The sequence below is a fragment of the Triticum dicoccoides genome, chromosome 2A (assembly GCF_002162155.2).
Source record: "Triticum dicoccoides isolate Atlit2015 ecotype Zavitan chromosome 2A, WEW_v2.0, whole genome shotgun sequence".
NCBI classification, from domain to species: Eukaryota; Viridiplantae; Streptophyta; class Magnoliopsida; order Poales; family Poaceae; genus Triticum; species Triticum dicoccoides.
The window spans coordinates 699,731,973-699,742,621 of record NC_041382.1 but is presented as its reverse complement, the minus strand read 5'-3'; the positions used below and the strand labels follow the sequence as shown (position 1 = coordinate 699,742,621).

Sequence of the window (10,649 nt, the reverse complement as noted above, 5' to 3'; positions counted from 1 at the left end):
ATCAACAATACTAATAAGTAAAATAGGAAAACTATATTTCATGACCGATCCAAATCGAGCTGGTGTTATAGATGTCAAATTTTTATAAACTTGATCAAAGTAGAAAGGTTTGAGTTTAAAATAATCCACGGCTATTTCATTAAGGCCCCACTAACCACGTGCTGCCTAGTAACCACCGTAGTAATTGTGATGAAGCATTTATGTTGTCCACACCGTTGTGCAAGATAGCTAACCTATGCATTTTGAGTTGTCTGCAATCTCACTATAGTTGCGAGTGGCAACATGTTAATTGTTTGGCTCTGTGCACTTGATGTAGAGGCCGAGAGTAAGCCTCTTTTTTGAAAAAAAAACATGTGAATTGACAATGGAAAGTATATCATGAGTCACATCAAATGACCAATTAACAACCTTCAACTATAGTGACAAAAACCAATTCTCTAGCAAGAATCATAATATAACACAAAAACAAATCAATGCATGTTTTATCATCTCATCTACTCCTCTATGATGGATCTAACACTGCATCTGCATGTACCTGGCCTGGTTGCATGAAGCAAACGTTATAGGTTATGTACAACACCATCATACACAACACATCTATTTCATTTGGAAAAAGAAACTATAGACGATAGCCGTCCTCAAGTAGTTCCTTCCAGAAAGAATCGCTCTCTAGGGAGCATAGATTGGGTAGTTGTTCCATGGGCTCCATCAAGCCGGCGAACTCCTGCACCGGCAGCATGTCAATCCCCGGTGCAATATCACGCGCTGTGAATGCAGCAGTGTTGCAGAGCTGATCAGCTGGTTCAGCTGCTGCAAAGGAACTCGTTCCCGGAGACATAGCATTGATCAGCTGCTGCTGCACCACGTCTTGCTCTGCAAAATTGGAGGTGTTGCAGAGGTAGCCCGGCTGTAGATAGTTCGTACCAGGCAGCATGTTAAACTTGTCCTGGAGCAGGATGTTTGGAACTATGCTGTTGCTTGAGTTCAGCCCAACATTTGATGCAGCCATCAAGTTGGCTACGAGGTTAGTTGCGTCGTTGTTGGAGCCGGCCTGGAGGAGGTGCTGCAGAAGCTGCGCTTGCCTGAGAGCGCCGATGTCCAGGCCGCCGAGGGTCGCTGCCGCCGCTGCCCAGAGGAGCGCCTCGGGGAGGAGAGCGGCGGAGGAGCCGTCGAGCTGGTGGTCGGGTGGCAGCTGCTGGTGGGTGACGGGGTCGACGCCCATGCGTAGGAGCTTCTTGCGGATGTGCGTGTTCCAGTGGTTCTTGATCTCGTTGTCCGTCCGGCCCTCCAGGTGCGTCGCGATCGTCGCCCACCTAACGTCCACCAAGAAATTATCCATGCATGTCAGTGTCACTTCAAGACTAACAACTATGCAAAAGCCAACGGTGAAGATATTGACAGTGCATGGCGGCTAAGCTGTTGTGCGAGTGGTGGTGTGTGGAGTAGTTGGATTTGGACGTGGACTAGGTACGTACTTGTTGCCGTGACCGGCGTGGAGGGTGATAATGAGGCGCTCCTCGTCGTCGGAGAAGTTGCCGCGCTTGATGTCGGGGCGGAGGTAGTTGGTCCACCGGAGGCGGCAGCTCTTGCTGCAGCGGTTGAGGCCGGCGGCCTTGGGCATGCCGCGCCAGCTGCCGACGTGCCCGCCGCGCTTCTGGATGTGCTCCACCAGCGTCTTGTCCTCCTCCTCCGTCCACGGCCCCTTCTTGACGCCCACGTCGTGGCAGCAGCACGGCGACCTCCCCATCACAAATCCTTTTTCTTCCCGACGGCGACCTCCTCTGCTCGTAAGCTAGAGTCGATCGGGCTCCGGCGCTGTGATGGATGGAGTGGTCAGAAGCAAGCTAGCTATGCGACTATGTTTCTTGTCTTCCTGTCGGGCTGCTGGTTTATATAGAGGTCGTGGATAGCAGTCGCTCCGTCGCGTACCCCATGACGGGACTATGCGAATTTTCCTTCCATTCTGCTGTCGTGGCCATTACTATCCAACAGTTTGTGTATGTCGGATACTCTAAACAAAAGGCGCGCGTACGATGTAAGTCAAAGAGAGTAGTTGATCCGGAGATTTGGCCTCGTAAGACCAGATATATCCTCCTGCATGCTGCACTTCACACACGGTCCACTTGGGTGTACGCATGTCATCACGAGGCAGGCAAGAAGGAAAATGATAGAGCGGCAGCCAACAAGTGGCAGGCTGCGGTATATGGAAGATGGACTGTCTACGAGGACATGTATGTAGTGTAGCACCTGTAATTCAGGATCTGGTTATTTAAGTACGCTAGTTCCTTCATTTTGGGGTGGGTAACTCTAGTGCCACGGTAGAATGCAATAATCTGGAGCTATCGTCAAAGGAGGAGCCTTCCCAGTGTTGTCACCTGCAGAACACTATTCCCTCCGTCTAAACATATAAGAGTGTTTTCGCCACTAGTGACGAAGAGAGTATTAATTTAACTCATGTCTGCGTTACTTGTTTTGGTCTCTTGAGACACTACTACTAGCTACTCTAACAAATCCTGCTGGCGACTTTGAGGTTTCAGCAAATGATTTGGCCTACGAATTTGGTGAAGAATCCACCTATAATATTGAGAGAAAACTGTACTCCTTCAATGTTAAAAAATAGCGCATATTAGTTTTCTTTTTTGTCTCAAATGAAAGGAAGGTTATAAATTCTAACCATTTTTTACTAAAAACTTATCAACACCTACAATATCATCAGTATAACTATATTCATAGTGAAATATATTTTCATATTGTATAGAGAAAGGTATGTTTTTCATCCCTCAAGTTTACCGAAAGTCTACATGGAGTCCCTCAAGAATTTTTGGGCGACATTTGGTCCCTCAGGACTCAAAGGATAAATTTCGTCCAAAACCAGATTTGAGTATAAAACTGGCCACATGGAAGTTGTTTTCTTGAGTCCAAACCAGAAATTACACTGCACAAGCACATTGGTGGGTTCTTGTCAAGGTAGTAGATCGAGGGGGAGGTGAGGCTGACGCTGATGTGTTCTTGTCGCCAGCTAGGGCCACGCCCTCCTCGTCGAGGGGAGGGGAAGGGCAGCGAATTCGCCCCCTGTGTCCTCTCTGGGGTTGACGGCATCGACCAACATGGCCACCGACACAGAAGGATCTGAGGTCTTCTTGCGTCGGCTCATCCCCGCAGCGGATCCGCCAACAGCGGGAGGAGCACGACTAGCATCAGCGCCTCCTGGATACGCCACGAAGGTGGGGCCGACGACACCCTGTCCTTCCGCGGATCCGAGTGACGCCCGACTTGCTCACCGGACTGTGGCCACAACGGAGGGAAGGGATGTCTGAGTTGAATCCGGCGGATCTCGGGTTGGAGGTCCCCAACTGATGATCTTAGCTAGATGGTAACAGGAGAAAGAGGGACATAATGTTCTACCCAGATTTGGGCCCTCTTGAAGAGGTAAAACCCTACTCTTGCTCTTGTTTGTATTGCGTGGATGGAGTACAAAGTACATGATGATCGACCTCGAGATCTTATGTGAATGTGTGATTCTCTACCCTACGGTCTGAAACCCCTCGGCTTATATAGACACCGGGGGTAACTAGGGATACAAGTAGTTTGGCAACATCAAGAGATAAAACATATCGACAATTCAAATGTGGCTTGTAGTATGCGCCAAGTCTTCGGATGATTCGCGAATCAACCTGTGGTTGAGTTGGTTAGGTGGACAGTGGTATCCCCAACCCACCATGGTTCAAATTCTGGTGCTCGCATTATTCCTGGATTTATCTCAGGATTTCCGGCGATGCGCTTTCAGTGGGAGGAGACGTTCCCGTCGACGACGAGGCGCCTACGGTGACTTTGTAAATCTCAAGATGATATGCCGGCTCAGTCTCTCGGAGGTGCTCATAGAGGTAGGGTGTGCGTGTGTGCGTTCATAGGAGTGAGTGTATGCACGTGTATATGAGCGCTTGTGTCTGTACTGATGGTCAAAAAAAAGTCTTCGGATGATTCCGTCTTGAGTACGCCGTAGGGAAAACATGCCCCACTCGTTGTCCTCTTAGGGGGTGCTCGGCCCAGCTCATGGACAAAGGGCCGACATGGTTAGCATCCCTTAGTCTAGGACACCGTCAAGGGATGTGAAGGGTGGTACAGCCGGGGTGTGGTCAGGCTATGCACGCGGGGTGTAGCAGGGCGGTGTTCGACCGGGGTTGGTGCAGGTGGATGGCGCGGCGACGCGCGAACGACAACACATAAGGATGGTTTGGTGGGGTAGGGTGTGGGTGGCGGCGCAAATAGGTGGCTGGTTTTCCTCGGTGACGGGCACAGGTAGATGACGCACCTCGAGGAGAGAGAAAATCGAGGACATGTGGCTGGTTTTCCATACTAATCTAGTTTTGGACTAACTGTGTTTGGTTTTGAGACTTGAGGGACAAGATGATGCTCAAAAATTATTGGGGGACTAGATGTAGACTTTGGGTAAACTTGAGGGTCGAGAAACATATTTTTCTCTATTGTATATATTTCATACTATGAAAATTGATATATTTTTATATACTCGACAAGAGTTTATAAAGTTTGAGCAAGGTAAAATTCCTAAGCCTGCATGGAATCAGTGCGCCTTCACTTCCGTGCCATCCCATCACCTCCACAACCTAGCGTCGTCGCACTGGCCAGGCAGCCATGTTCGCGCCAGCCCACCACACTCTGGCCACTCGCGCACATCCATCCGCGAGCATTGTGACCTCACGCCTCCACCATTGAGACGCCTAGCACCTTCAAAGCCTAACGTCACCGCACCGAACCCAGGCCTCCGCCTAGTTGAGCTACCCGCGCCACTCGAACTGTGCGAGAGGTAGACGAAGAAAAGATCGCACCACAGTCGATGCCGAGCGGGCTTTGCCTGGCAATGCCCTCTGGCAGCGGCGAGGGGAGTAGGTTGCTGCGGGAGGTGGTAGCCGGTGGCAGCTAGTGTTCTCGGGCCGGTGGGACAGATTCGGCTAATTTTCGATAATTAACTAGGCAATTCTTTTCTTCTAAATTAATGGATGAGGCAAATTTTTTGTTTGCATTTTGAAAAAAAATGTCATTTTTGCAGAGTCAATGATAGAAGAGAAAAATGTTTTAGTTTATTAAATCACTCAAGAATCAAGGGAATTTTCCTCAAAAAAGAATCAATAACACATCATTACGTTCTCTTTTTTCTCCTGGTGGATATGAAACAGGGGCCGGTATGGATACGCCGTCCCGGCCAGCTCCGTACTTTTGACAGTCCTCGTCCGGCAAAAAGTCCAAGCACAAGCAGCTGCCCGGGTGTTCTTGGAAGAAGAAGAAGAAGGTCGCCGGGTGTCAGCATCGCCTGTACAAATGGAAAACGCACCGCACGCATAACAATATGGACTGTAACTCGGAGCGCGGCGGGAGGTGAAGCAACGAAGGAAGACGAAGCGAACAGACAGCGGCCGAAGAGGCGCGCCGTTCAAATTTAGTGTCGCGGGGCGGCGGGCGGCAAAGGAGGAGCGCGCGTGAATGTCCCTCTTTTTCTCATGCTCATACATGTGGGGAAAGAATCTCTCTTATAAAGAGGTCCAACTCCCTTTAAACTAGCAATGTGGGGACTAAACTTTTGTTCTACCTCTTGCCTTGCACGAATGGGCTGCGTGGGCCTCTAGGATTTATTAGGAATTTCTGAATCCGCTATTAGGCTAGGCCCAAAAATAGACAAAATTCCAGCACATGTGGTGGTGACCGACGAACGGCAGTCAAATACGTTTCCCTTTATCAGCGAACTGATCCATTAGTTACTGTTTTTTAAGGTTTAGGGTTTAGCAGGGGTAGCTTCGGGTAGAATCTTCCCCGGTTGCCCGCATTCACAAGCATTTAGCAGCTCGTGGGGGTTTCGTGCAGGACTAAGTAAAACAGATATTTCACCATCGTTCCTCCTCCCTTCGTCAAGTGTTGCCGTCATCATAATCCCATTGGTCATTTTCACCGAGACCATGTAACGCCATCATTTTGTGCGTGTACAAAATTCTCTGCCAAAGATATAGAAGTAGATAAATCCATTTCATATAATCATCTTGACTTGGCTTAGATTCAGTTTCACCTTTTACCTCGTTGATCATAATTAGCCAGTTCGTTTTACCTTCTGATTAAAAAAATGCTACCAGTCATTATCCATTGAAACGACACAAAGGACTTCCTGAAAGGTCGAAGGACAGAATAACCCAGTGACCATTGATCAATCACATCGATCCTTCTCCGTTTCCTTATATTGTTGGGACAAGTCAATGGCTTCAAACATCGGGCAAGCCTTTAACCTACCTAACTGCTAACTATAAATGAGCCTTTTGCTGCGATTATATGGATCAGCTAGAGCGCTAAGTCATCGATGAAGGCATCACTTGTGTAGACTTAACACAGCTAGTTCATTAGATTTAATCGATGTCGTTACATGTTCGGAGGAAAACTCTTTGTGTAGACTTCCGTCTCGGCTCTAGAAGGCCGCGCGTCGGTCTCAAGGTGCTTGGGCTAGCTCCATCACCTTTCAACACTGCAAAAACAACTTCCTACCCCAACTAATAAGGTATCAGAGAGAAACAACACATTGCATCAATTGGATGGTCTTACGTCCATAAAATGTAAGCCTCATAGAGAGATAGATCATCCATAATTAATAACTCTGAGCTTTCATGTTGCATCGTTTGAGACTATAGCATTTGCTCATTTTGTAGTTTCATTCCTGTACATATGTTGATGTTCATTAGAACAAAATTGTAGATCCATTGTCTCGGATAGGGTACAAATAAAGTCAACAGATTGAATATGATATTTGTGAAAAAGCAACATGTTGAAGGAAGTATGTTTCTTTGTGTCACTGCATCAGATTTACCACAATGAATTCTTTTTATTTTGAAACACAATTTTTGGGTTAAAGCATGTTCTTTCGTATTATGGAGACGACATGTGGAATGTGGGCCGACCATTTTTAAATCAAATTGTTGCTCTTTGTTAGAGCATGATTAATAAATATAGCCAACAACCGGCTACGTGGAGTTTTCACGTCACTTACAGCGAACCTAATAACTCACTCATAAAATAGTTTTTTTTTCGAAAAGGGGGTTAACCCCGGTCTCTGCATCAGAACGATGGATATGGCCATAATTATTAATAAGCAACAGGTTCAACACAAGTCTTCATAAATAGTTATACTAGTATGTTATCCCGTTAATATGGCCCACCTTCTTCTCTCATAAAGTGTGTTGGAGTTCGTGTTACAGCCGACTGTAAGTTCTTAGCCCGCTTCTTTTCTCTCTCTCTCCTCTCCTCTCTTCTCTAGCTACGCATAAATCTTACGTGGTCTCTCTTATAGCCTGCCGTATACGGCACTCTATTATACTTGCTCTTAGGGCAGGGTTGGGTTTGTCTTTTGCCCTCACATAGCACCAGATTGGAACACCATCTAAGACCTCTTCCAATGCACATGTACTTAGATGGGGTGCCAAGTGCATTAAAGTGTTTAGCAACTAAAGTCCCTAATGCATAGGTGCTTAGGGCATCTCCAATGGTTGTAAGATACTTGTTGGTAGACTTTGCCACATAGGATTTTTGATGATGTGGCATACAATAAATGAGGAAAGAGAGGAAGGTTGTATGTACATGAACCAACACCCCTTGCACAAGCTCCAATGTAGAATGAGAGAGCACTTTATTTATTATCTTACATCCTATTGGGCAAGTTAGATACAACCCATTGTAGTTGTTGTATGTTAAGGTGTTGGTTGATGACATGACATATTTTACCAACAAGCTAACATACAAACTATTGAAGATGCCCTTAGTTTATTGTTGCTAAGCTTTATTTATTTAATTATTAGCAACCAAACTCTTTCATGCATATGCTAAACTTCCTTTATTTATTTTCTTGCACAGGTCCGCGTGCTTGGCATTGGTACTTCCTGGGTCATCAAAGTGCTCTCTCTTCTTCTTAATTGCTTTGCCACATCATTTTTTTGTCTATGTGGCATGCTTAGCACCTTGATAGAGATACAATGAACCAACCAGAACGGCGAGGGTTGGAAGATTTGGCTTTATCCCCTCAAACCAGTCACATAATCCGTCCTATAAAAATAGGTTTCTATTTCGGTCTGCGCCCTATGTGACATGTCCAATCGGATGTGCCATGTCACTTTGCATGTGATCATCATGTATAAACTGTTCAATTGTATGTATAGTTATATTGAATAGAGTTTGTCTAGGGCACATCTGCCCTAGTTAGTGCACATCTTAGTGACTCAATCAAGTATAAAAAGAAAAGAAACCGGGAAAAAGGAAATACCCACAGGAATCTCCACGTAAGATTAATGGCATAGAACTTAGATGTGCATTACTTATGACACATCTAGATGTGCTTTAGCAAAACTGTATTGAATATTATTTGCGCCAAATCTGGCTTCAAAGTTGCCACTGAATTTGCTAGAAAATACCACGTTCCAAGTGAAACATTTTTAGGAAACTAAGTCAGGGGTAAATCATCTTGAATCAATTTTAATCCAGAAACAAAAGGTGGTTTTGCTACTCGAGGCGATCGAGGAATATCTATTTATTCTAAATCATCGCTATAATTTTTCCCTATGGTTTCCTTTTAAATATGTTTGAGCAAATGTAGGGTTTCGGCAAGTTAGCCTCAGAATTTGCATCCTCTATACATAAAATTTCCTTTTCTTCTTTCATGAAAATGCAATGCTCCTGTTGGTTCCTAGAAAAGGAAGTTTTTTTATTGAAAATAAAATGTACTCAGCTTTTTAATCCGTGCATCTTAGGTTCGTTCGTATTAGCTAGATGGGTTGTGTGTAAACCAGTATAACATTCCATTGTAGTATCTATCGCTAAGGCCCAACTGTAACCAAATTATATCTTAAGCACCACCGTTATTGCGACGAAAGTGTTTGAGTTATGTGGAATCTCATTTTACTTGGATGGTTCTCGCGTTTTTGTCGAGTGGCAACATGTTAACTTATAAGGAAAGTGTAGCACGAGTCGCATCAAATCAACAATTGACAACCTTCAACTTCACTGAAAAATCTATCGGAAGAACCACAATGAACACAAACAAATCAATGAATGTTGTAGTACACCATTATGATGGATCTAACACTGTACAAAATTTTCATACACAAGACATCTATAAACGGTAGCTGTCTTCCAATATGTCCTTCCAGAAACAGCCACCCTCGAGAGAGCACAACCCGGGCAGCTCCATCATGGGCTCCAGCAAGCCGCCAAACTCTTGCGCCGGTGACCAGTCACCCGCGGATGCAACATCATATGAAGCGGCAGTGTTGCAGAGCTGATCAGCCGGTTCAGCTGCTGCAAAGAAGCTCGTCCCTGGAGACGTATCGTTGGTCAGCTGCTGCTGCACCACGTGCTGCTCTGCAAAATTGGAGGTGTTGCAGAGATAACCCGGCTGCAGGTAGTTCATGTGGTTCCGAACGATACTGCTGCTTGAGTTGAGCACTGTGTTTGCTGCAGCCAGGTTAGCTATGAGGCCGGTGGTGCTGTTGTTAGAGCCGATGGCTTGGAGCAGCTGCTGCAGAAGCTGCGCCTGCATGAGGGCGCCGGTGTCTAGGCCGCCGAGGCTCGCGGCTGCCACCGCCCAGAGGAGCGCCCCGGGGAGGAGCGCGGCAGCGGCGCCGTTTCGGTCGGGCGGCATCTGCTGGTGGGTGACGTTGAGGTGGGCGATGGAGGTGGCGTTGAGGTGGTGGTTGCTCTGGTCGGGTGGCAGCTGCTGGTGCGTCAATGGGTCGACGCCCATGCGCATGAGCTTCTTGCGGATGTGCGTGTTCCAGTAGTTCTTGATCTCGTTGTCCGTCCGGCCCTCGAGGTGCGTCGCGATCGTCGACCACCTAACGCCCAACAGAAATTTATCCATGTCAGTGTCAAACTCAAAGACTAACAAGTACGTAACAACTATGGCAAAAGGTCCAGCTGGAGGAAATTGACAGTCCATGCATGGGGCATGGCGGCTAAGCTCTGTGTGTGTGGAGTAGTTGGACTTGACGTGAACTACGTACTTGTTCCCGAGGCTGGCATGGAGGGTGATGATCAGGCGCTCTTCGTCGTCGGTGAAATTGCCGCGCTTGATGTCGGGGCGGAGGTAGTTGGTCCACCGGAGGCGGCAGCTCTTGCCGCAGCGGTTCAGCCCGGCAGCCTTGGGCAGGCTGCGCCAGCTGCCGACGTTCCCGCCGCGCTTCTGGATGTGCTCCACCAGCGCCTTGTCCTCCTCCTCCGTCCACGGCCCTTTCTTCACGCCGGCGTCGCGGCAGCAGCACGGCGACCTCCCCATCAGATCGATTTCCTGGATACAAGCTCTGCTAGCTACCGATATGGCTGGTGATCGGCTACTGGTGGCTGTGATCGATGTAGTGGACAGAAGTCAGAACTCAGAATCTATGTTCGTGTACTCTTTCGTTGGGCAGGTATATATAGAGGACACAGCCATTCAGTGGTCGTTGTCCATGGTAGATGAGTTAATTGCAAGACACTACCACATTTCAGCACGTTGTGACGAATCAGTATCACTAGTCATTTTTTTGCCATGCAGTGCCAACTCTAAGCCTAAGTGTTGCAAAACGGTCTGACAGCCGTATAAGCTCGTATTGAGCATGTATCTGACCGAC

General features: G+C 47.1%; 2 protein-coding genes across 2 annotated transcripts; both read right to left on the bottom strand.

Moving 5' to 3' along the window:
* Positions 1–495: 495 nt before the first annotated feature.
* Positions 496–1,851, bottom strand: LOC119351948 (transcription factor MYB41-like). Its single transcript, XM_037618713.1, has 2 exons — positions 1,476–1,851; positions 496–1,313 (listed from the first exon to the last, which is right to left on the bottom strand). Exons 1-2 carry the CDS (start codon positions 1,745–1,747, stop codon positions 620–622), a joined length of 966 nt encoding a protein of 321 aa, XP_037474610.1. The 5' UTR covers positions 1,748–1,851; the 3' UTR covers positions 496–619.
* A 7,303-nt stretch (positions 1,852–9,154) lies between these two features.
* LOC119351947 (transcription factor MYB53-like) lies at positions 9,155–10,315 on the bottom strand. The gene is made up of 2 exons (XM_037618712.1): positions 10,044–10,315; positions 9,155–9,875 (listed from the first exon to the last, which is right to left on the bottom strand). The coding sequence occupies exons 1-2, from the start codon at positions 10,313–10,315 to the stop codon at positions 9,155–9,157; spliced, it is 993 nt and encodes a 330-aa protein (XP_037474609.1).
* Positions 10,316–10,649: the final 334 nt, after the last annotated feature.